This window comes from Neltuma alba, unplaced genomic scaffold (assembly GCF_004799145.2).
Source record: "Neltuma alba isolate B1F8T4 unplaced genomic scaffold, ASM479914v2 tig00012727_pilon, whole genome shotgun sequence".
Taxonomy (NCBI): Eukaryota; Viridiplantae; Streptophyta; class Magnoliopsida; order Fabales; family Fabaceae; genus Neltuma; species Neltuma alba.
The window spans coordinates 239,575-265,122 of NW_021637149.1; the positions used below are offsets into that span (position 1 = coordinate 239,575).

A 25,548-nucleotide genomic window follows, 5' to 3' on the forward strand; every position below is an offset into this window, starting at 1 on the left:
ACCTGCAAAATAATTTTTTTCTCATACTCTTTCTTTCTCCTCCCTTTACTATCTCTCTCTCAAACGTTCTTTTCCTTCGCAAGGCATCAACTCTTCAGTCTTGAATATGAATTTTTGCTGTGATTACTTAAATGAAAGGCTTATGCTTTGGTGATGTCGTCGGCGGATAACTTGATGCTATCCTGTTGCCCCAACTCACTCACCCTTTTTTATACTCAGTCCTCACTCAAGTTGGTCCTTTTGAATTCACTTCAAATCCATAATGTTAAATATATTACTAAGAAGCTGTGATACCATAATGGGAAATGTTGAAGAAGCTAGATAGAAGGAGATGAATGTGAGAGAAGGTAGGCGGCAAGTGACGGTGAGGAAGGGTCCTGAAGCTTGGTCTCTTGAAGGAATTAAGATAGTCTAACGGATTTTTTTTTAACACTGTTACTTCTTATTATACAATTTTTGATGTTAAGGACTAACACATTTGACTGAATAAAGTTGAAGGATATGCTAAAAAGGAAAATAAATATAGGAACCTAATTCAAAACTCAAGATAACTATAAGGACTACCAAATTAGTTTTTCTTTTTAAGAAACTCAATACTTATTTTTTACAAATAACTAATTTAACTAATTTTTTAAATATAATTAATTACACAGAGTAACTCTTATATCGGAAGTAAATTTATAAGGCCTTTTTTGTGTGATATCATGTTTCAAAATGTTTCATAATATTATGTAATCTTTAACTTTTAAATTTATATTTTAAAAATATAAAAGTCAGAAAATAATCTCTATTTTAGAATCTACATTTATCGAAATGAAAGGTTATCTGAATTCTGAAATATATGAAAAAAGAATTATTAAATGCAAGAACATTTAGGAGAAAAAGGGATCGTTTATCCCCGACCCCGAGCGTATTTCGACGGATTGATCATCTACTCAATAGCCATACACGCACATTAATAAAACGCACAGTTTCATTGGCGTTTCAGGGAAGCGTTTGGCAAGCAGCGTAGCCGTTGAGACACCCAAATCCGCTTCGTCCAATAACTCAATAATTTGAAATCCCCAACGGCTACCTCTACTTCGGATAATAAATATATTTCGGATAACAAAATAAATAAAAAAAATCGAGAAAAGCAAGCGCAGAACAAATCCGGTCCTCACTGTGCATAATTCAGAGCACGCTCTCTTCCTTCTTTTGCTGTTTTACACAGAATCAATATTTTTACGGGGTTCGAGTTTCTGTAAATCTTGACCGATTGAGGAAGCCTAGTCTTCATTTCGATGGATTCGATTAATGCGAAGCAATTCGATCCTTCCAAGGCTGACAGCGCAGGACCGAACCCAGGTCGAAAGGTTCGGGTCGTGACCAAGGTTAGGGGCTCTGCGTTTCAGGAGGGTGAGGCTCAGGCTGGATCTTTGAGATCCGTGGACTGGATTTCGGTGAACAAGCCTCCCGGAGAGAGTTCAGAGGGAATCGCAATCTCCTTCAGGGACCATTCCTCCAGGTACTTCTTCAGTGAGCTTTGGGCATTGTTGAACTGTAAAACCTTTTCCATCTTTTTGGGTACTGGGCGAACGTCGAAATGAAATTTGGAGTTGAATTTGGCTTTTGTTACTTTTAGTTGACCACGTTGTGGTAAACAGACTTCAACACTTTACTTGTTCAGTAATATAACCTCTTTTCACCTGTTTGGTTAATGGGCTAATGTTGAAATTGAGATTTGGTGTTTAATTTGGGGTTTGTTATTTTTATATCGTCCAATTCTTGAAAATTGGAACTGCAGGTTTTAATATTACCCATTATACTCCTTAATCATCCATTCAGTTGTACAATTCCTTTTCACTGCTTGGGGTACTGGATGAACGTTGATATTGTCATTTGAAGTTTTGAGGCTCATAATTTTGCCATGTGCAATTTGTGGGAATTGGAACCTAAACGTATAAATTAAAGAAAAACACTTAATAGCCTTTCATCATCCACCACCCCCACGCAACAAGATGAGGGTTGAAGGTTGATCAAATGGGCAGAATATATCGGAGTTTCTGTGAGCTAATCTAGCTAATTGGTGCGCACTTTGGTTGGCCTAACATGGTAGATTTTTAATAATTATTTTATGACCAATTATTTTTGGCACAACAACGGCCTCCATCTAATTGGGGGGAAGAAAAAACCCATGCCATCTTGCTGTAGGCAAGCCATTCTGTCCCTGTCATTGTTTTCAGTGATATGTATGGTCATCCCTGAACTCTTAACAAACACTAATCTCGTAGTGGTTAATCTTTATGGCCGCAGTCGGAAAGAATCTTACTGGGTGGACTATTGTTATGGGGACAACGAAGAAAATGAAATAATCTATTCAAGAGATGTGAAGCCTCTTATATCTACAGTTTTTGAAGGCCATAACAGCTCTATTATTGCGTATGGGGCAAGAGGTAGTGGAAAGACTCATGTGATTCAGGTTTGACACTGTTATTCATCCTATATCTTTTCCTGAACAAATTATGATCTTCAGTTTCGGTTAAATTCTTTTGTGCATGTATATTGACGATTAACAATAAGCCATTAATTAATAATCTTTTGCTTTCCAAGGGTTCTGCCAAGATACCTGGCTTGTCTGTGCTTGCTGTCGCTGAGTTTCTTTCACTGGCCGAACAAAATGGCAAATCTATTGCTATATCACTCTATGAGGTTGATCATTTGGATCATGCTGTTGATTTATTAAATCCAGAACAACCAGCCATTTCAGTTCTGGATGACCGAGGCCGTATTCAATTTAAGGGGCTTTCGCAGGTAATTATCTGGTAACTGGTACTTGCTAGTTCATCGTCATTGGACACTAAAGAAAGAAACCTAAAACAATGGCACTGTATAAGTAATGTACTAATGTAGGAGGGTTTGTTAACATTTATGTTTTGCAGATTCCAGTGAAATCCATTTCAGAGTTTCAGAAAGCATACTTCACTGCTTGTGCTACTCGAAAAGCAGCCATGAAAAAGGGAATGACCATGCTCGTAGGACCCATGTGGGATTAATGGTGTATGTCTTTTCTGATGCTAAGGGCGCAGAAACTGGCTTTGTGGGCAAAATGAATTTTGTTGACTTGGCAGGTTATAATCTTTTATATATGGTATTTTTTTGGCTATGATTATATGTTTTAAGTTGACCCATGCTCCACAATTTTCTTATTAGGTTATGAAGATGGCAGGAAGAAGAGTTGTGATAGTTCTTGTCTAACTGAAACCAATAAAATTAACAAGTCCATATATGCTTTACTAAATGTCTGTCATGCTTTGAGCACCAATGAAAGTCGTGTCCCCTATCGTGAGAGTAAACTTACGCGCATGCTGCAGGACTCTATGAGAGGGACAAGCCGAATTTTGATGGTTGTCTGCATGGTAATTCTCATGATCATGCATTTTTTTCAAATTTCCGACTCTTGGGTATTTGCATTCTTTTCAATTACTAATTTATTTTTGGTGTTGGTCCTTATCTATTTTGTATATATAGAACCCGTCTTTTTGCCAAGACACTATCTACATGTTAAGCTTAGTATCCCGGTCATGTCAAGTGATTCGCCGAGTGACTGTAGACGCCACAAAGAAAAGTGAAAGCTGTTCTGCAAGACAGATGATGCTTACATCTCATAAGGGCAAGGCACCTAAGAGTGTGTCTTCTACTGCAAAACAAATAACTGGCTCTAAATCACATATGCGTGAAAAGAAAGCTGATGCGATGACATCTGCCATAAAAGGAAGGTTTGTGGTTAAGTTTCATGCAGATTTGGTTAAAATCTAGGTTTACTCTTTCTTAATATGCATATCTGGAAATTAATTTTCTTCCCTGTTAATTTGAAGGAAATTATTTGATGATGCAAGTCATTATGCTAAAGCTGAGAAGGTATCTCTCACTCTCTACCCTCTAAGAATGTGATACTCTTAAATTTCCAAATACTTGCTATAGAGGTGGGCATACATGAAGCAAAACTGGCACAACATTACTGCTAAGGCAACTATAGGAAATAGAGTAAAAAAAGAGAAGGAAAGGATAAAAACATAATATGAAAAAGAAAACTGATGAAAATGTCCCTAGCCGCAGGGGGTCTAGTCTTGTGCTGAAACTTGGGAGCCATGTTTCATCTAGAGGTTTACATCATCTGTTATGGTTATCTTCATTTCATAAAGCAACTATAAGAAAAAAGATAGTTATCAGTTTTATCCGAGCACAAGATTCATGTTCAAGGAAGGAAGTATGCTTGGGCATTTCACTTTAAATGATTCTTTTCTTTTCTTCTTTTGTTTTTTTCCTTCCTGTGGTAAGTGAGTTAGTCTACTAGATACAACTGCAAAGTAAACATGCATAACTCAGTTTCATTAAGTCTTGATTTGATTGATTTTAATGCAGGCAAGATTGTCTGATACCAGTTCTACTGTAGAAACCTCAGTGCAAGAAGAGGTAAATAAGGACTTTTGATGTTGGCAAGAAATATGTATGATATATGATTGTTGATGATTCGGGACTTTGTAAGTGGTGTGGGACTTTGTAAGTGGTGTTGTTCTACTGTGTAAAACTATTCTCTTCTGTGCAGGAAAAATCAATTGTAATTGTTAACGAAGCATTATTGCCTTCATCATTGGTAATATCTGTTATTTCGGATTACTTCATATTATAGATCCCAGTCTTAGCTTGCTATGTTCTAGTTGAAATCTGACATCATATGTTGATGAGGAACTGTTTCATGTAGATGCTGGGCATGACATGAAATGATCTATAGAGAAAAATATTATTGAGTAATCTCTGGGAATCTAAATTTAATCTGAGCATCTTATTACAAAGTTTAAGGAAATTGATGAGAATATTCTATGCAGGATGACTCAGTTCTAGATGCGAGGCATCAAGAAGAACTCATGGTAAAAAATATAATTAACTAATCTCCTAAAGTCTAAATTTGTTCCAGACATTATTTACAAAGTTTATTCAAGCACCTCTTCATTCTGAAAAATGATAAGAATATTGTATGCAGGATGACTCAGTTTCAGATGCTAGGTGTAAAGCAGAACTCATGATGGAAAAGGTATTAAACTAACTCTATGGCTTATGGGAACCTTCTTTAATAGTTCCTTGTTAAAACCATCAGGACAATTGACAAGGAAAATTTATATGGCTTAATTGATGTAAGATTTTACGTCTTGCTTTGTTTTAAAATGGAAAACGAGGAATAATCCTCATGTGTTTTTATATAGGCCGCCCCTGAGAAAACTGTGGATCACCAAAAGGAGCATGCTCCTGATTCTGGCAAGTACAAGAAAGCTTTATCCACAGACTTAGTTCAGGAAGGTAGGCAGAACTTAATGGGTGACTAGCTTAACAAAACATGCTGATCCTAATTGCCTCTCTTATGGATTTTTTTCATCATTACAGGTCATTATATGGATAAGGAAAATGACAGTTTCATTGCCAATAAAAATGAATCACCACCAATTAGTGCTCAACTACGTGAACTGTCAAACAATTTGAAGCTTCTCTTATCTTCAACCCCAATAAGCGTGAAGATACCAGAACAGGACTGCATCATGTCACTTGAAAATCAGGTGTCTTCTGCAGATATTGTGGAACCCAAAACTCCTGTCATGGAACAAACTGTGGGTAGGCGGAATGTCGTGAATGCTAAAAGTCCTTGGGAAGCATACAGTGCGCGCAGTTCTGGAATGAAGGTTTGAATTTTGATAACTTAATGATTATACTGATTGATCTTTTTCTCAATTGCTTGCTTTAAAATTTAAACATTCTAATTCTTGAATTTTGCTTTATTTGTAGAACTCTCTTGTTCAAGAGTATCTCAGGTTCTTAAACACTGCTAACAAGTAAGTTAACAAGAATTTATTCAAGGATTTAACGTACTTTTCTTTGTTTATGTCTTTATGAGGTGCTAATTAAATGACCATTGTTCATCCTTCAGTAATGATTATCATAAGAATATGTTTCAGCCTCATTTTACATCTCATATGACTAAACTAAGATATTCCTTTCTTATTTTGTCAAAATTAACAGGGAAGAATTAAAAAGATTAAAGGTCAGGAATGCTTCCCTTTTCTAGCGCTAGGATTAATTTCCATGATACCTCATAAACTGACTCTTCTTCCTTATAGGGGATTGGTGAGAAAAGAGCAACGTACATAGTGGAGCTTCGCGAAGAATCTCCTGAACCTTTCAAGAGTGTAAGTTTCTTGAATTAGTTTATTACTGGAAGAAACCTTACGTCGCTTATTTCCCTGGTTAATAATTTCTTGGCGGTAAAATTGATATAAAAGAGACGTAATTTTGAGATAGTAAACTAACCCTTTATTTCTAACAGCTTGAGGATTTACAGGACATTGGACTTTCAGCAAAGCAGGTGTCTTTCTTCTCTTGAAATATTTCTTGATAATTAGTAGTAATAAGAAGAAAATTCAAACGGAAATAGATACTGATATCTAGCTGTGGTTATATCTATTCTTTCCCAGATTAAGGGGATGATGAAAAGGGAAGTTGGAGAACTCTTCAATTAGCCATGACAGCCATTTTCCTGCGATTTATTATTTGATATATGTATCATCATCGTCTTTGTGATGTTTGTTTGTTTCTATTGGATTTGTACTGGCAACCTTAAGTTGCCCATATGTTGTGTAAAATTTAACTTGAATGATGCTCAATTCGGTCCAGAAGAAATTTGAATGAATCTCAGAGGTCTATGTCCTCATTACTTTGCCTTATGTTAGAGACAAAAACGTAAAATACAAGGCCCAATACTTTCCGTGATAAAATGTTCGTTGGCACTTTAGTTAAAATTAACTAACTTGTCTTTAATGCGTTCCCTACAAAAATGTTGTAAAATATTTAAATGATTTTCCTGATTTAAAATGCAAAGTTACCGGTAGTGTCAAAAAAAAAAAAACACAAAGTTACCTAATTTCGCAACGTAAGAATTAAAATCCGTTTTCAATCCTCTTCTGCGAAAGAAATTAATCTACATGAAAGAGGGTGACTAGGGGGAAATCCACCCTGAAAATATTAGTAGAGATGATGCGACTTTTTTTTTTGGCAAAACTTAAAAAAAAAAAACTTCGAATATCTGCCCGAAAGAAGGGAGCATAAATTTTTTTTTTTTGTGCCAGTAGAGTAGGGTTGGTAAAACAAGCCAACCTGTGAGTTACGGGTTGGCTCATGACAGGCTGTAGGTTACATGGTGCGGGCTCAAAAGACCCATTTTTTAGTGGGTTGGCAGAAACACCAAAGGCACACCAACCCATCAGAATTTTAAAGTTTTTTTTTTTTTTGTTTTTTTTTAATTTTTTTTATTTTGCCTATGTTTTTTTAAAATGTTAGTAGTTATTATAATCAAAAATAAAAATACTAGAAATGATATAAAATATTACAAACATTCAAATAAAAATTACAATATAATAAAATACAAATAGTATATGATTGTCCAATTTCTCAACATGACAACACACAAGTTCACAAATTTTTTTCCAATAAAACCAACAAACAATACTGAATAAGCTCTTTATCTAATTATTTCTAATGACAATAAAGTTTGAAGTGGAAGTCTGTCTTACTTTTGCCTTCATTATTTTTTTTTAAAAAAAATAGGTTGCGGGCTAACCCGCCACGGGTTCAAATTATGACGGTGCAGGTTATATTTTTTAAAGTAGTAACGGGTTGGCTTTTGGCCAACCATAACCCACCATTTTTAACTAGTTGGCGGGTTGGACCTGCGGGTATAACCCATATTACCGGCTCTACAATGGAATATAAAAATTGTTACAATAAAATTTTGACAAGTATGGGTTGGGCCTAGAGCAATAAGAGAGAAGAGAATGTATACACATTGATTATAATTTAAAATTTCATATCGTGCAACTTTTATTTTCCATACCAATAAGGATTAGGTCGTAGAATGGGTTAGTTCCTCATAATGTAATGAATCAAGGTTTGAATTCCCATTAAAAAAAGTAATCACATTTAGTACCGAACAGTATCTCGAATAGAATTGTTTTTCTATGTCTTAATAAAAAAACTTATTTTTCATGAAAACACATTTTTTTTCAACCAAATTCCTTGACAAGTCAGCCACGCTTGACGTGAGCGCGTGTACGAGTTTTCGCAATCGTGAACACAACTCCAGAGGCGAGAGGCTTCTTCCTCTTCTGCATTGGCCAGCCTTCGTATTTTGTAACAACTCATCTCTGCGTCCCCCATTTTCGTGAACATTTGTATAAGCTTCTCTATCTTTTCTTCCCGAACCTTCTTGGTTGATCACTCTCTTGCTCGCATTTTCTCGTCCATTTTCCATCCATCAAAACACCCTGAATCTCGTTGCCGCCGCTTGTGATTCCCTCAGCGTCGAGAATCTCCTCTGGCTGGAGGAGATCTTTTTCTCGTCTTTCCTTTTTGGTGCGTGATCTGCTATCACACTCTCTAGTTTCTCCAGAGCATTGTTCTATTGGTTATCGTATTGGATTGCCGATCATGTTTTTCGGATTCCTTTGTTTTTGGTTTGTTTTTAATAATGTTTTCCTAGGAGTTAAACTTTTACTGTAGTCGAGGAGGAAGAGAGGTGTGTATATGTGATGTTCGTTTTTAATTCCTTTTTTGGATGGCAAGGGAATTGTGAAAGATCGTGTTTAGTTGTTTACTGTGTTCGATGCTTGTGTCATTACTTATTATGGCCTGCAGGATTCTATCGGCGAGATAGCTATGAGAATCATTTGGGTATGCTATTCTTTTGTGATATTTAGATTGGCATCAAACTAATCTAGTTTCTAGATCTAAAATTACCAATTTGCCAGAATTTCAGAAAGCCAAGCCTGTCTGAAGGGTTTGGTGCTTAGAATGGATGAACGATTCAGTTCTCGTTTCCTTTCCCATTGTGATGCCACCTTAGTTGATGTACCGAGATATCTTGGGCATCCATGCTATCTGGGTGTGGGCATTAGTTTTTAGGTCCGCATTTCTGCATTCAAGTAAAGCGAGAAAGGGAAGGCGACTGGCATTGTTCTGTTTCCTTGCTTCTGTAAGATCATTGATTATTCATTCAGGGATCATTTTGAGATTCTGACATTAGTCTTGTTGTTTATGGCATGTTGGCTCTGTTTGCTCTACTTTGTCTATTGTGTCTATACCTCACTTGGTCACTTGTATTTCGATTTATCAGATATGAAAATGTTCATATTTGTTCACTTTTGGTTTTTGTTCTGTGTGTTATATTTAGGGGCAGTCTCATTTTCACATGTTCTGTTTTTTATTCTATGTGCAGTGGGAAGTGGGATCTTGTCGAGGTGCTTGGATTAGCTCTGGTGCAGGCAGATGCCAGTTGAAAAAAACAAGGTTTTTGGTACTCCAGATGTCATGAAAGCAGAGGATGGAAATGACTCCTTAGATACCATCATCAGAAAGGCAATTGGCAGAGAACCTTTTCTTTCTTTTCCAAGGGCTAGTGACAGTCCAGTCCAGTGGATGCAATTACTTCATGCGTTAGATCAGCAAGGTATTAGCTAATAGTACTATCTTACAGGTTCAAAAAGTAATCATTTTTGGAGGTCACAATTTCGAAAGGGTACAAATGAGCTTAATTTGTATGCATTTAATGTACATTGCATCGAGGAATGTGTCAACCTTGTCTATGTAATGTTTTTGCAAAGAATTGCAACAGTTTATACTCTTGAGGCTATCCCCGTCTTTGCACTTGCTTCTTCCAGGCTGGCATAGAGTGATATGTGAAATGCGTTATAATTAGTTCTGGCCCTGTACTGGGGCATTTATTTCTAAATTTACTTATTCTAATTTTACTGCTCGCTTATTTGACAGAATTGCCAGGCTGGCCTCTGCTCTCTCCTCTGAAGGTTCAGTTGCTGAAGTGTGAAAAGTGTTCCCGAGAATTCTGTTCTTCAATTAATTACAGAAGGCATATACGTGTTCACCATCGGTTGAAAAATATTGATAAGGTTTCCTTTATATGTTATGAATACAAAAGCCTATACGTATACCTAGTCCAGTTGTTAGTTTTTGTTAGTTTTGTATATTCTTTCAAGTTAACTGGATGACAGAACAGCATATCTATGATCCTTATTTTTGTGTTGTTTGCGTATTGTAGGATTCTACAAAAAATAGAGATCTGTTAGGGGCATATTGGGATAAGGTAATTTTTTTTAATCCCTGTGATGTTTCCTCTAAAGGTAAAGAACTTGTTTTGATGGGCTTATATGTACATAATTTGTGTAGTTATCTGTAGAAGAGGCAAAACAAGTTGTATCATTCAAGAATGTGACGCTGGAGGTAACATATCTGTGCTCTTTAAGTAATACTTTATTTTGTCACAAAAAAAGGAATATTTTATTAGTTATTTAAATATGAGTATGTCAAATATATGGAATGAAAATGAATACATATCTGTGTTCAAACAGTACACTACTGCGCATATTTTTTACTCCGTCCTATCTTTATGTTATAGTTTTGTGTGCTGTATTTGTTTACAGTTCTTTTTAATTGCTATATTGGATCAAAAACTGTTCTTGTTTGTTTGGAGGCCATGGCTTCCTTCAGTTGTGAAAGTGATTCTAAAACGCCTTGTCCAAACCTTCTTAGTCATTTTTTTTTAAGAGATCAATACGTTCCCACTAGTAAATGAAGAAGAGCTCCAGATGCAGATATACAGTACTTTAATGGCAAAAAATAAAAGATAGACATGTATTCCATTTTCTTTAGTTTTTGTATCTTGCTTTTCCTTATTGACAATGCTTTCTAGGAAGTTCCGGGGTCTTCTATTTTGAAAGCACTGACGACTCATGTTCGGAAACAAGGAATTCCTTCACTTCCACAGAATTATCTGAAGGCTGGTTCTGCCCTTTTGGTATGAAGCATTATATTTTTATATGCAATTTGAGAAAGGAGTTGAACTTTTAATAGTTTATGCAGAGTGTGGTTTATTAAAGTTTTTATATCATAAATTACACTTTATGCTCTTGTATAATTTGACATGAGAATATAAACTTGGTGTATGAGGAGGCTTGCACAGAGCCAGGACTCTCTCACACTATGGTAGCCCCTCTTTTAATTTATAATATGACAGCTCAAATGTAAACTCCTAAAGATGATAAATGACAATTAAGATTCCTGAACACTTAATGCATATTTACGTGCATATGCAACAGCAACAATAACAAACAACCTTATCCCTCTATGGGGGGCCGGCAACTCATTTCCAGCACACATATACGTATGTATTTTCTAATTTTAACTTCTTTGTTCATTAATACTTTATGACTGAATTGTTGGCAGGATATTGTTCAAGCTAGATCTTCCGTACTTTCTATATCTTCTAAGGAGTTGTTCGGCATCCTTGATAGTGCCAGTGAAAAAACATTTTTATGCGGGCCAGCAGTGTCAATGCAAAGATATATTTTTGATGGAGAACCGGGAAAGATTGGCCTTGAACTGAAAAACCTAGTTGCTTGTACTAGTTTCTTGCTAGAACAGAAATTGGTAATTCTGTTAGCTCTCTGTTTGCATATAACTTCTCTATCCCTGCTTCTTCCCTCACTCTCACTTGCCTACAGGGTGCTTTCTGTATTTAGCTTCAAAAGATGCACTTTTAATGGAAGGCCTTATAGGGTCGACCAACTTTTCATCCAGATGTGCATATGAGATGTAGATGATTCTTGAATAATTAATAATTAATAGATAGTAGTTCATAAATGATATTAGACAAGAAATTTTTTTTTTTAAATATAATATTTGCTTTCAGCTGTTGCTAGATATCATCCCCAGGGTTGATGGGGATTTAGTGAAGCATTTATGATTGAAAAGACATGCATTTTCTCAATCTCACTCCATCATTGTAATTAATTACTCTATGAAGCTTCTGAATTTTTCAAGTTATTATTATGATTGAATATGAATTTCCTTTCACTTAGGTAAAGGCATGGCTTGCTGACAAGGAAGCTGAAGCATTAAGATGCCAGAAACTGCTGGTGGAGGAGGAAGAAGCTGCTCAGAAAAGGTACCTGAAGTGTTTTAAGTTTTTAACTAGTTCTCTCTTTGATTTTCGCCTGTTATGTTGTGTATGTGTGTTTATTACTTGATATTAGTTCTTAATGTTCAGCCATTCGTGGGGCTTGATGCTCAGTTTAATTTTTAGGTTCTGGAGCAAATATTGTACGGAATTGACCCATTACGCTAGGGCTATGAAGAAACTATTAGTAAAAGATTTTTTCTACCAGTGGTTAGTGGTTACACTTACAGGCCCTAGCTTCAGGAGAGAAATAAATCCGTTTGTGAGTCGGTAAAAAATAGATGACTAAAAGATAGGGACGTCACCTAGCAGAAGAGAATTACCATGATATTGTTTGCAAATATCACCAGTCCGTCTCTGTAAACTGAACTTCACATAGCAGCAGATCAACTTAGATGATGATAAATTTATCCTTTGTTAATAGATTTGTTTGTTTTCCAAATATATTAAGAGATGAATAAAAGAAGTATATTTTCTTGAAAACCTGTCATTTATGTATTATAGGACACTTTATTTAATAATGTATTAGCTGGTTTGTAGACAAGCTGAGATTTTGGAGAGAAAACGCCAGAAAAAACTTAGGCAAAAAGAACAAAAGGCTAGGGAAAAGCTTGAGGATGAGGCTGAAATGAAAAAGAGTGGCAGCAGCACAGCAGCTGACAGTTCATTAGCAGAAGCATTTTCAGATACATCTGACTCTGAAGAACATAGTCCAGATGCATTTGCCGGCCATGGTCCTTCACTACTTGTTCCCTCCCATTGCACAAACATTAATGAAGGTGTGGATGGGGGTTCTTTGTTAGTGTATGATTGTGGCACTGATCAGAACATTGAGCAAGAGACATCCCTAGGACATGTTTGTCAACATGTGGTTGCTCAACCAAAATCACAATGGGTTGTAGCCAATGGTTTTCATGCAAATCATAACTCTCAAATTTTCAAGCCTGGAGTCATTCAGAAGTATGGGAGCCATTGTAATCAAAAGGCTGCTCCCATGCTTAATGGCAACAAAGTATGGAGCAGAAAGCCTAAGCAAAAAATTATTGGGGTACATTCAAAAGCCGGACTAGAGAAAGAACCAGATGAGGGTAAAAACCATGAAGTTTTAATAGGGTCTATATCTGTTACTTTGGGAAATTGCAGCCAATCAGAGGATAATCTAGTGGCATCTGGAGAGGACTGCATGGTAGGAAAGTCAAACCATCGTATTAACACTCAGGAGAAGCCAGTCAAACCTGATTCTGTACAGATTGTTAACAATCGTTTAATAGTTAAGGCAGTTAAGCTTTGGAGGCCAGTTACTCAGCATGGAAGTAAATATCCATTACCACTTCACCGTGGTCCAGAACCTGATGCAATAGACGGAAAAATGGATGATCAAAATTCTTTAAGGCTGTGTGACTTAGGTAATAGCGATAATAGTGTTGAGAATAATTCCTCTCATCTAGAGGACCAAGTGGGTACAGGAAACTTGCAGTTTTCTAGTCAAGCTGCCAAAGCCTTTCTTGCAGAAAGTAAGCTTTGTTACTTGCACGATTTTCTTTGTTTTTGACCTAATAATTGGTCTGATCTTCACATTCTTTGATTTAATTAAATGCGCTTGTCATGCAGGATGGAAAAAAGCTATCTCGTCAAACCATGTGAAATTGGTTCTTTCTCCTGATTCTAAACTTCCTAGGTGTATGGAGGCACAAGATTGTGAACTAGTTGCATGCCAATCTTCAGATATTGACAAATGCTCCATTTTTGCAAGTGCAGAGCCTCGGCTGCCTGCAACCTTGTCTAAATCCAGAATCAGAATGAAGCCTGAAAAGGGTGTCAAGATAAAGTACATTCCTAAACAAAGAACAGCTACTTAAATAGGCAGGAGGAAGGAAGAAATTGGATTAGTTTACTATACAGATAAAAATTTGCAGTTTAGTTTCTCGCCATTAATTTCCTCGCAGAGGTTCCAATTTTACTGATGGTCTTCTGTCAGAAAATTGAAGGTAAGTTTTGCCGGAAAGTCTTTTTACATTCCCTCCTTTCCCTTCAGAAAAAGATGGCAATATAGTGACATAGGAGATTGTTTCAAGCTCCCTTTCCCTGAGGGTTTACTGTTATGGCATAAGAGATTGAGAAAGCAAGCTCTTTTATCTCGCAGTGTTATTACCTTTTTTTTTTTTTTTGGGTGTAATAAGTCTGTCCAGTTACTAGGGTTCTTTCTTTTTTTATATAGGCATTACCTTTTCGACATAGTTATCAAATTTAATTTATTCCTTTGTTTTGGTAAAATTGTCTAAATTCATGTAATAATTCTATTTTTGAGATAATGGAGAGGTCCCTAGTTTCTATTCTTTTCTTTTTTTTATTTGGCTAGATCTCATTTTTATGATTTATCATTTTCCTCATATAATTACAATGTAGATTATTCATACGGCTCCAATTTTTGGGAGGGATAAAGATGATATTTTATGTATAACATTTTATATATGAGCTCTGACTGTTAACGTGGATTTTATACATATTGTTCCAACTTACCACCGTTTTTGAAGTTTACGTATTAAATTGAAATAATCTATTTCTGCTTGCAAGGTATTGTTCTTATTTTTTTCAGAGGGGCATATAGTGTTTTTTTTCCGGGAATATATGATAGGACATCCCAGAGAATTAAATTATTGGGCAGAAATGGGGTATTATTTAGTTTCTGTATTAATCATCTAAACTGATGCTTATATCTAATCTGTTTCGGTAATGGTTTGTTTGGTCACAAACTAGGCGTGAATGGCTATTCTTACTCGCAGAATTTCCTATATTATGCTCAATCCAGGTCAGGATTAAGAGCACAAGTGTCTCATCCATAGGAGCATGGGTTTTTCATTCAGCAGTATTTACTAGATTATATCTTCAGTCATTTATTACTTGTGGGAAAAAGATGACCAACAGTCAAATGCGTGGATACTCATTTTTCTCGGTGAGATTAGAAAAGAATCACTCTGCTGTTTCTTGTACGAATAAAACGAGAAATAGGATATCCGAATTCAGGGCATTACTTCCGACTTTTAAAATATAAGATTTTTTAATTAATAATTTTTTTGTAAAATACTTAAGCAGGTTATTTGTAATTAACATGGTAAGAGTTTGTAACAATTGTTTCAAAAATAGCCGTATAATGATTGAAATTTAAAATTTAATGAACATATATATAAAAAAATGTTAATAAAAAAAGATAAGAGGGGAATGAGAAATGTATTTAGAACCATATTAAAAATCTTAAATGAGCTTTATATTTAGAATTAGCTCCACTGTGACAAAATATCTCTTTTTCATGATTTAAAGTAAGTGTCATTTTACAGATTGGGCGCATGGGAATTTAGGAAGTCGAAACAGCAACCCCCAATGGCGCATCACGTTCGGCACCCTTTGCTGGAAACTGTGGAATGCTAGGAATCATATGCTATTTAATGATGAAAGGGTCCCCGCTCACCGTCTAGTTAATGAGGTTCTTGCCTACACGGACTACGCCATGAAAGCCAATGATCTCCGCCTTCAAATGCGATTAGCCTAGGCGTTTAATTGCTTTTGTCGTGTTCCTTTGTACTCTCCTGTTGTAAATATCTTCTGTTTAATGAATTATTCTTTTACTCAAAAAAATAAGTGTCATTTTTTATAAAGTATTAAATGATTTGTTTCCTTTTTTTTTTTGGCCAGCGACTTGTTTCTTGTTTTGCCTCTTATTATTACACCAGTTAGTGGTTAAATGTATTTATTAAAAGAGCATTAAAAATATTTAAGAGAGTGATGAATTGAATTTAAAAAATTTCAATCAATTAACAATTTTTGGATTAATATAATTTTTGGTTTCTCAAATTTGCATTCATTTTAATTTTCGCTATTTATGTTCTAAACCGTGAATTTTTTCTTTTGATAGACTGAAATTTATTATTTAAAATTTAAGTTAAAAATAAAATGATGGCAAATTGGAAAATATATTACTTCATAATTTTTTTGGCCTAAATAAAATTGTTATGAAACTAGGGAGGTTTTTTTTTTTTTTTGCCAAGATAAAACAAGAGTATATTTTAAGGATTATCCCACCGAATGCATATCTATATTTGAGTTGAGGCTGATGAGCCTTACGTAGTATAAGACTCTTATATAAGCGTGGATAAAATTTTATATTTAATTAAGAAGAGTACTAAAAACCAAAATTAGGCCGATCTTGATAAAAATATCGAACAAGGTGATACAAAACGCTGAACACGTAGCAGGCCATGTAAGAAGACAAATGTCATGACGAAACCCTCCGACCTCAGGCACGTGTCACATTTAAGTCGCACCACGTAACCCATCCTCTTCACCACGTATCGGAGCTTATAACCTTATCTCCCTTCATTTTGTTTTTCTCGCCATCCTTTGCTTTCCTGGACACTCCTCTATCTTCCATCATTTTGATCATCCTTCAAAGCAAGAGCCAAGTTTGTTCAACCTCGCCTTCCGGTTGAACGTTCATTAGCCCTTCACCGTAGTCTCAATTTTCTTAGTATCATCAAAAAATGTCAGGCGGGGTCGGTCCGATTGGGTCCGATATCACCATCCCGAAAGAGCAGGAAGTTATCCACAAAGAACAGCAAGACCCAAATCATTCCCTTAAAATCCCTAAAATCAAGTCCACTTTCCTCTCTTTTCCTCATCTCAATTCCCTAGCAGTCATAGTAATCCTAGCCTCAAGTGGAATGGTAAGCCTTGAGGACTTCTCCTTCCTTATCTTCTCCTTCATATACCTCGTCTTCATCTCCAGAGTTGCCTTCCCTTCAAAACCCAACACCATTTACCCCCCAGTCTTTGACCCTAAGAGCAAGCTTCTTCGTCTGTATGTCAACATAGGGGCAGTTATAGGACTCTACGGCCCAATAGCCTACATATTGCAGGGCACTTATGAGGGTGATAAGGAGGGCATAAAGGCAGCTTCACCCCATTTGTTTCTTCTGGCAAGTCAGATCTTCATGGAAGGGATTGCTTTCACAGGGAAATTCTCACCTCCAAGTAGGGCTTTTGTGCCTGTGTTCTATAACTCTAGGAGGATCTTCACCATTGTGGATTGGCTCAGGACTGAGATTTACAAGATTGAAGCACAGCAAAGTGGGTCTGGTAAGAGAGTGATGGCAGGCAGGGTTCTTGCTGTGGCTAATATGGCGTTCTGGTGTTACAATCTGTTTGGGTTTCTCTTGCCTGTTTATCTTCCTAAAGTCTTCAAGATGTACTACTCTGGGAATAAGGAAAAGGAGTGACTGCTTTGGCCTTTGAGTTCTTGTATTTTTTTTTTTTTTTGAATTCTTGTATAAATAGAGTTTAAAATTTTAAGTTTTTAAATTTACATGAGAGTTAATAAATTTAAAATTTATTTATAAATAAGTCCGTATTATTTCTGCAACGCATTTGCTGGAGTACGACCATGAAATCTGTGTTTCCCAATTACAAAGTTATGAATATTCTTTGATCCGCTGATGCCCTTTAATACGGAAGGGTTTACTCGACTTGGTTGGCATAAATGTGCCAGTAAACAGAATGAAGATCTTTTTGAATTCTCTGTTCTCATATTTGTTATGATGAGTGGATATGTGATAGCTTGATGCATGATATTTCCTTCTGGAAATCAGAATCCACAGCGTGAACTTTGCATCGGCCGTAAAGAAAAGAAGAGAGAGAGAAAAGAACTCTAGTTGGTTTTTCACTTGTCTGGTCCAATCCAACGGGTGCCTAGATAACTGAATTCCTGTTAAAAGGAGGGACTTTCTTTTTCTTTTTATGAGAATGAGAATGATGATTCATAAGGGTTATTATGAGCTAGAATTAATGCTTATAGGAAGGGAGGTTCGAAATAATTAATTGAATACGAGCATGCGCACGAGTTTTACAATAAAAATGAAGTTAGCATTAGATTTTACCAAAAAAAAAAAATCAGACTGGACACTAAACCGAGATAGTGGTTTAAAGATTAGTTGGTTGGATCGAGATCAACTCAAAATCAAACCAGTCATATTAAAATAATATAATTTAATTAAAAATAATAAAATAGAACAACATTAATAATCACTAATAATAAAATACAAAGAAATATGGCAATAGTTTAATTATAATAATAGCAAATGACAATAACATTAAGAATTTTGATCTATAAAATTCATCAATAACTATAAATAATAATTATTGATATCAAAATTATTATTAAAATTTATTTAAATCTATGTTGACAAAGATATTAAGAGTTGAATGAGAAAAAATGCAGTCAATAGCAATATAATCATTCAAACTGATTTATTATTGGTTCACACCCGTTTTTGCTGGTTTTCACCAATTCACATGGATTCGACTGGTTTAACTCCTACCCAGTTCAATAACAAAACCAAATCAGACCACTGGTCGGTTTAGCAGTTTTTCGGTTAACCCAGCTAGTTCCAGCTAGTTTCTAGTTTTTATTTCTCCCAAGTGGTGGGCGTCTATATAGAGTAATATATATTTTGTATAGGGTAATACTTCTCCTGCCCTTATGTAGGAATTAATTGACGAGTTGATATTGGTGTTATACATAAGATTTATTTTATATTTTTATTAATTTTTCTCAAATTAACCTTATTGTTATTTCTTCAATAATAATCAAATATGAGGGAGAGAAATATAGAATTAAGAAAGATGTTTAGGATGTTTTAAAAAACATATCATATTAACTAATTGAATTCATATCTTTAATCTACTCAAATTAATTAATTATATCATTAGGTCTTATATTAAATACTGTAGGAGTATAATCTTTTTGTGCAACTGCAATTATAAATTTTTACTATAAATATCAGGTGTGGTAATTTTTTACAGCTTAACATTATATTTTTTTGGGGAAAAGAAAAGAGATTATCTTTACCTTATAATCTTTCGGTCCTTAATATATAACTTAAGGTTATATTTGGTACACAGCAATGAATTTGAGGGCTTGGGATTGGTAATAAGACAAGGAATGGGACTGGTAATATAACTGGGAATGATGCTATAGACTTACGTTTGGCACAGGGTAATATTTGAAGGGATTGGCTCCATTAATCAGATCCAAGTTATGGAAAGACAATAATGCCCCTTCCAAATATTAAAAGAAAAAAACACACATCTAATCTTCTCCCTTTCGCATCGTCCTCCCTCCCACTTTGCACATCAAATCTTATATTAGCGTAAATGATTTGTGGGATTGATTTTGAAAAATAACTGAGGAACACACACAAATTCAATTCCTTGTTATTATTAAAGGGAGTCCATTTGTTATTAAAAAAACACTAGAATGAATTTTGAGAGCCCAAATCCAACAGTGACGGAATAAAAATAAACAAGGGAGTAGAAATATAAGAAGAGACTTCCAAATTTGCGTATATTTATCCGGACAAAAGAAACACGTTAATGGAGAAGTAAAGTCTAGAATCAAGCGCCAGAGAAGAATGTGTATATGTTCGTGACAAATAATGTAGAGTGGGAGTGAAAATTACTGGCGGTGTTGCGTTGAACACACAGTGGCAGAGAGAGCGAGGAGGGAGAAAGTGAGCAGCAAGTTCAGAGAAGAGAAAATAAACTAGGACAAAATTGAAAAGGTCAAACTTGTCTGAAAATTATTATAAATGAGGATGTTTTTGTCCTAAAAATATTCAATTATAAGATTGAAAATGCAATACCAGGGGATTGCGAGCTTGTCCAATTCCACCTATGTGGCACTGTACTGTGCAACCCCAGGCCTTACTTAATGCCATGTATCAAACGCTATAAATTGTCTCATTCCCTAATCCAGTCCCTGTCCCTCGCTCTCGATGTCATGCACCAAACATGACTTAATTGTTAAGTTAATTTTGATTTTAAATTTTAAATTTATTTTTATATTTATTAATTTTTTCTAAATAGTTTTTATGGATACTCTCTCAATCATAATCAAGTAGAAAATAGAGAGAAGATATTAAGAAAAATAATTATAATGTTTTAAGAAAAACATGTTATATTTCTTATAATTAACTAATTTATCTAACTTTATTAATTTAATCAAATTAATAAAATAAGTTTTATATCAAGGATAAAATAATAAACATAAAAAGACTTCCTTTGTAATTTGTTTCGGGAACAAGACGACGTGGAATAATCGCAATCCAGTACCCTGAAAAATGTTTATTCACTTGACTGAATCAGAATGAGCCGAAGAGAAGGGGGTAAACAGGATGTGGTTGTTCAGCAAAAAGGGACCGTCTGGGTTCACAGCTTCTTCTACGGCCGAGGAAGTCACTCGAGGGATTGATGGCTCTGGCCTCACTGCCATTGTTACAGGTCAATATTAACCTCATTTTTCTGTGGTTACAATTGTTGCTTTATTTGGTTATTGAATCAATATCAGGTATCAACACGGGTATGAGCACACTCTAAACTTTTTATTAGCGTAACTGTTCTTGAAGTGTCGAGTATAGTCTAGAAGGAAACCTTATGGTTCTTGGATTGACAGAAAGACATGGTAAGTGAAGGGAGAAATTCCCTTCTTCCACTTCATTCGTTTTATTGTACTTATGATGGGTACTTTGTTCTCATGGTGTGTGACATGATGAAGATTAATGAATATGATTGATTAAGGCTGAAAAATGTTTTCGAAGTCAATGATGACAATAGGAATGATAACAAAAGTGTGGTAGTTATGAGTGGCCGGGTGGTTTTTTTTTTTTTTTTCTGTTCTTCCATTTTGGCCCCTTCGGAGCATCTGATATGGATGACTCCTTTGCCTGAGCGGGTTGTGTTGCTGCAGGAGCAACTAGTGGAATTGGTGCTGAAACTGCACGGGTGCTTGCATTACGTGGTGTCCATGTAGTTATGGCCATCAGAGATGTTAAAGCTGGTAGACAAATCAAGGAGGCAATGGTAAGAGACAACTCCAAAGCGAAAATAGAGGTCATGGAGCTGGACCTGAGCTCAATGGAATCAGTCAGAAATTTTGCCAGGCAATTCAATTCTTGTGGTCTTCCCTTGAATATACTAGTGTAAGGCACTGCACATACGTTGGCAGTGGTAATAGATGCTAGTGTCTTGTGGTTTAATACATTCATCAATATCATTTGGGTTCTCTTTCTGTCATTGAGAAAATTATGCTTTCTGGTTTCATACATTCATCAATATCAGTTGGGTTCTTGTTCTGTCATTGAGATAATTATGCTTTCTTCCTGTTGTTTCTTGTTCTAAGTAATAACGCAGGAATCATGGCAACACCATTCAAGCTTTCCAAAGATAATATAGAACTACAATTTGGGACAAACCACATAGGTGAGGTTTCTTTGACAATGAATTGGGTTCATCTATGTATGTAAAATATGGCATGTCACATATAAGCATCTGATGGCTTGTAAGTTATTCTTTAGAATTATTTTGATATTCAGATCATCTCTCCCTGAATCCGACATACCATTCAAATCCCTCTTAGGTTCAGGATTGGAGTCTCCCAGCAATGGTGGGCTCTAATACCATGTCGATATACTACAGGATTTTGGATATGAGAATGTATTCAATCAAGTTAAACTATCAAGTATGACACTGGTCAGCATAAATAGTTCAGAGTGTTAGCGTAAGTGTGAACTGAACTCGTGTACTTGGGCTAGGGCTAAGCCCACTTGCTTTTGTTATACATATATATATACACCAACAAGTACGTCTGTGTATACATGTTATGATTATTATAGTTTCCATTTTTAATATACAAATGTATGGCCATTATTACTGTCATTGCAATACATGCAGAAGCATTAAGCCTACTGCTTTATGAGAAAATTTGAGATATAAGGATCTCTCCTTGCAGGTCATTTTCTTTTGACGAACTTATTGTTGGACACAATGAAACGAACTTCCACTGAACATAGGAAAGAGGGGAGGATTGTAAATGTCTCATCAAGACGTCATCGTTTCTCATATCCTGAAGGGATTCGATTTAATAAAATCAATGAAAAATCAGGGTAACTCTATTAGGTGGTCCAAACTACTGTTCAGTCCATTTTCTAGATGCTATCTTTTTCAACATATTTTAGACTATGAATTCTTCTCTTTCCCTCACCCTCCTTAGGAAAGTTCTAGATGAATTGGAACTATTGCTGATATCAATGATCTTCACTTGTGCAGGTATAACAGCTTGTCTGCGTATGGGCAATCAAAGCTTGCTAATGTTCTTCACGCTAATGAGCTTGCAAGACTTCTAAAGGTGACTGACTTATTTGAGGATACTGTCAATGGGTAAAATCTGCTAGCTGTTTGTCTGTGTAAGAGAATAATACAAAAGATCTTGGGTAGGGTGCTCTTCCTTTGCACCTTGAATGAGTCTCTTCCTGCTTTCCTCTTTTTACTTCTGGAAAGTTTCTCTTAGGGGAGGCAGTAGATGAATGCATGATTCTCCCCCAAATATCATTAAGTATTGGATTCAGGCCAAGTAGAGGTTTATGGACCTTATCCTGCTCCACTAGCGTTCCACAACATGTTGTCTCACTGCTGCATCTTCATTTGTGTCTCAAACATGTCTAGCTGCTGCCAAAAATAAACAAAGGTGTTATAAATCCACTTGCTTTAATTTAGGAAGTTGACTTTTTAATCTCAAATAGTACATCACTATTCTTCAAAGAACAATATGTTTATTGCTCAGAAGGAAATTCGTCCCAATTCCATTCGTCATTGAGGTCATCAATCTAGACATGATTTGATTGCTTTTGGACATCTAGATTTTTGTATTTGGGATTGCTGAACCTTGGAGGGGCGGCATCATCTGTGATATAATCCTCCTTGTTTCGTGCTATTATAAGTTTAAACATGCTTTAGGACCAATAGAGGTAATTGCTATCATCCAATAGGTGGCCAGTTGTCATGACTGTAGAGCTTTGATAGATCAAATGAAAATCCAAGGTAATTTTCCAGGATGAAGTTACTTGTTTCTCTATATTCAGGTCTTTTAGGCTCTGATGCCATGAAAAAATTCCGAGATTCCATACTCTTGTTCTTATCATTCCAAATATTCAAGACAAACATAAATAGATGGGTTGGATGTAAAAAAATTAGATAACTTAACTAGCTTGCAAAGGTGACATATAGCATGCTTTCATAAGAGAAAGATAAGATCGACCTGAACAAGTTAACTCACTGTAAAATAAGATGAATACAAGACTGATATTAAAAGGAACTACTAAGTGACGTAATGTCAAGGTCTTCTTCAATGTGAGTTGTTCTCCAACAAATATGGATGAATGATGCGCTGCCAAAAATTTTGGGTTTTCGGGTAGGTTTGATGGAGTTTAAGATATGTGAAAGTCTAGGGTCCAAGATGGCATTTGGTTTTATGAGACTTGAATTGTGAGAATGTCTTTCCCCTAAAATATTTTAGGCACAACTGAAGTAAGCATGAAGGACCTTGCCACTTCTAACTCCGTAAGAGATGCTTGTTATCTCTTTCATATTTGTTACGGGTATGGACACCAGTTCTGGTGGATTGTCCTTTGGTTGGTGAGGTAAATTCCAGTGGCATAAGAAGAGTATTATGATTTGCTTCTCCTCGTGAATGAATCAATATCAGGAACATATATAATATATGGATGACCTTGCTTCATTATGACTGGAACTTTCATATGGTTGTTGCTGTTATCTATACTGATACACGCACCACACAAGAAATTTAAGCTCATTGCGCAACTTCCTCAGTCAGAACCAGTCACGGATGGTCAGAAAAGCCATTTTGTCTTCAACCTTATTTGACTGTGTAACTCCAATCACATAGGTAGGGTGCGTCATGCCTAAAAGGTTTATCCTTCATATCATGAATTGCAATTTATTTCCTCTAATGTTAAATTTGAACTTCTTTTTTTCTGAGAGTTCCCCCCATCAAATGGGATTTACCACAGTTCAACAGCTTTCCAACTATATGATGTTAACCTGTAACAGGAGGAGCGAGTGGATATCACTGCAAACTCACTTCACCCAGGAGCAATTGCCACCAATCTGTTCCGTCATCACAGCTTGATTGATGGTGAGTCCTTTTTGGTCGTGCCCTTTGCTTTCATGCTTTTCTGTGAGAAAATATTCAAGACCACCCCTTGTACATCAATCTTATATACATGTTAGATATGAAATTTTCTCTTGTTTTCTCATTCTTTTTTCTAAAGATGTGACCTAATTAAATTATGGTTTTCGTCTTATTTTATGCAGGCTTAGTTGGTCTCCTTGGAAAATATGTGATGAAAAATATACAACAGGTAACTATGTTTATCGGGAACAAAAGTAAGGAAGGATAGAGGTCTAAACAGGCTAAAGGAAGGATAGAGGTCTAAATGGGTTAAGTTATTTATAAACTACATGGATTTTGGTTCCACTTGTTGCTTGAATGAGTAAGTTCGGGTGGACATATAGAGCTTGTATGTGCATTTTGAATGAAAGAAGAAAAATTGTATGAAGACAGAAAAAGAGTACAGAACGTTTGAGGTAAGCAATCATCAAATAAAGAAAGCAAGTAAATACTCAAACAGAAAGACCAAATAAAAGCTCTAATTAAAAAACCAGTGAGTAAAGAAAAGCTGAGCAGTTTCTTTGCTTGCTGAAAATCAGTCAAGCATGGTTTTTTCCATCCCTGAAAGAACCATTCGCATTAAGCTTGTATAGCTAAATGAATCAAGCTTCAGAATTTTGATGAACAAAATAAAAGTTATTTTTTTTATAAGCAAGTAGAGGTTGAGCACGAATATATATGCATTAATGTGAACTTGAGTTTGTTTCTCCGCGTTATATAGGGGGCAGCCACCACATGCTACGTAGCTTTGCATCCGCGGGTTAAAGGGATGACTGGATGTTACTTTGCAGACTGTAATGTAGCTGAAACAAGCTTCCAAGCATCAGATCCTGGTTTGGCAAGGAAACTCTGGGATTATAGCTCAGATTTGGTTCAAAGTCGATGTCAGGTTCCCAAATGCTAATATGGAATTTTAGCTTCGATCATTTGTACGAAGATTAAACATTCCTACTCATTGGCATCTCACTTGTATCTCGTTATCTCGTTATCTTTGATGCTGTGTTGTTTGAGATATAACACGGGTTAATTATGAGTTAATTGGATAACAGATTCTAAATTAGATAAGTTAGTTAGAACTTAATCACAGGTTGATCGAGCTTTGTACCCAGATGCATTCAGTATGTAAATACTTGTCGCGGGTCTGTGGTCATCATTCACAGAGCCCAATTCTTTCATTCTCCATATTCTGCATTTCTCACTTGGTATCACGAGCCTTCTCGTTTTTTTCCCCAATGGCCTCTCGCAGATCCTGAGTACTGCATCATCTTCCGCTGTTTCCTTTAACAAACTTTCCTCTTTTCTTCCTTCCACCTCTTCCACTTCGTCTTCTGCCTTTGTTACTCAGCCGTCTCTAATCATGCTGGATAGGAACAACTACGTTGCCGAAGTATTTTGACGCTGTGTCGCATATTTGAACGCAAAT

General features: G+C 35.8%; 4 protein-coding genes across 9 annotated transcripts; all 4 read left to right on the forward strand.

Annotated features, from left to right (window-relative positions):
• Positions 1-1,071: 1,071 nt before the first annotated feature.
• Positions 1,072-6,752, forward strand: LOC114730339 (kinesin-like protein KIN-10C). Its single transcript, XM_028917394.1, is given in 19 exon segments — positions 1,072-1,507; positions 2,296-2,461; positions 2,593-2,793; positions 2,922-3,026; positions 3,029-3,110; positions 3,193-3,398; positions 3,511-3,758; positions 3,858-3,900; positions 4,405-4,455; positions 4,589-4,636; positions 4,869-4,910; positions 5,024-5,074; positions 5,244-5,337; positions 5,422-5,714; positions 5,818-5,864; positions 6,052-6,073; positions 6,150-6,218; positions 6,356-6,394; positions 6,504-6,752. Coding segments are annotated over 19 exon segments (2,076 nt in total). The 5' UTR covers positions 1,072-1,283; the 3' UTR covers positions 6,549-6,752.
• On the forward strand, positions 2,014-17,346 carry LOC114730337 (uncharacterized). Its single transcript, XM_028917393.1, has 2 exons — positions 2,014-2,023; positions 16,585-17,346. Exon 2 carries the CDS (start codon positions 16,588-16,590, stop codon positions 17,320-17,322), a length of 735 nt encoding a protein of 244 aa, XP_028773226.1. The 5' UTR covers positions 2,014-2,023; positions 16,585-16,587; the 3' UTR covers positions 17,323-17,346.
• On the forward strand, positions 8,218-14,388 carry LOC114730336 (uncharacterized). 4 transcript variants are annotated; one of them, XM_028917390.1, is made up of 11 exons: positions 8,218-8,436; positions 8,719-8,754; positions 9,299-9,529; positions 9,850-9,986; positions 10,136-10,180; positions 10,264-10,317; positions 10,787-10,891; positions 11,320-11,523; positions 11,955-12,040; positions 12,593-13,566; positions 13,664-14,388. In XM_028917390.1, the coding sequence occupies exons 3-11, from the start codon at positions 9,349-9,351 to the stop codon at positions 13,909-13,911; spliced, it is 2,034 nt and encodes a 677-aa protein (XP_028773223.1). In that variant the 5' UTR covers positions 8,218-8,436; positions 8,719-8,754; positions 9,299-9,348; the 3' UTR covers positions 13,912-14,388. The 4 variants fall into 4 exon arrangements, with proteins under 4 accessions (XP_028773223.1, XP_028773222.1, XP_028773225.1 ...); XM_028917389.1 differs by lacking the exon at positions 8,719-8,754; XM_028917392.1 differs by lacking the exon at positions 8,719-8,754 and having other exon boundaries at positions 9,306-9,529.
• Positions 17,347-20,192: 2,846 nt separating the features above from the next.
• On the forward strand, positions 20,193-25,300 carry LOC114730365 (short-chain dehydrogenase TIC 32, chloroplastic). Of its 3 annotated transcripts, none has more exons than XM_028917427.1 (8): positions 20,193-20,380; positions 20,847-21,078; positions 21,279-21,358; positions 21,888-22,041; positions 22,205-22,283; positions 24,005-24,089; positions 24,269-24,315; positions 24,847-25,300. In XM_028917427.1, exons 1-8 carry the CDS (start codon positions 20,275-20,277, stop codon positions 25,027-25,029), a joined length of 966 nt encoding a protein of 321 aa, XP_028773260.1. In that variant the 5' UTR covers positions 20,193-20,274; the 3' UTR covers positions 25,030-25,300. The 3 variants fall into 3 exon arrangements, with proteins under 3 accessions (XP_028773260.1, XP_028773262.1, XP_028773261.1); XM_028917429.1 differs by having other exon boundaries at positions 24,005-24,093; positions 24,847-25,017; XM_028917428.1 differs by lacking the exon at positions 24,847-25,300 and adding an exon at positions 24,385-24,814 and having other exon boundaries at positions 24,269-24,356.
• The last annotated feature ends 248 nt before the right edge of the window (positions 25,301-25,548 follow it).

Bases quoted from the DNA above. Each gene is read 5' to 3' on its own strand.
- LOC114730365 (XM_028917427.1), top strand. From the start codon at position 20,275: ATGTGGTTGTTCAGCAAAAAGGGACCGTCTGGGTTCACAGCTTCTTCT. The intron at 22,284-24,004 runs GTGACTGACTTA...AACCTGTAACAG, and splicing joins AGCTTGCAAGACTTCTAAAG to GAGGAGCGAGTGGATATCAC. The intron at 24,316-24,846 runs GTAACTATGTTT...CGCGTTATATAG, and splicing joins TGATGAAAAATATACAACAG to GGGGCAGCCACCACATGCTA.
- LOC114730336 (XM_028917390.1), top strand. From the start codon at position 9,349: ATGCCAGTTGAAAAAAACAAGGTTTTTGGTACTCCAGATGTCATGAAA. The intron at 10,181-10,263 runs GTAATTTTTTTT...TAATTTGTGTAG, and splicing joins TAGGGGCATATTGGGATAAG to TTATCTGTAGAAGAGGCAAA. The intron at 13,567-13,663 runs GTAAGCTTTGTT...CTTGTCATGCAG, and splicing joins CAAAGCCTTTCTTGCAGAAA to GATGGAAAAAAGCTATCTCG.
- LOC114730337 (XM_028917393.1), top strand. From the start codon at position 16,588: ATGTCAGGCGGGGTCGGTCCGATTGGGTCCGATATCACCATCCCGAAA.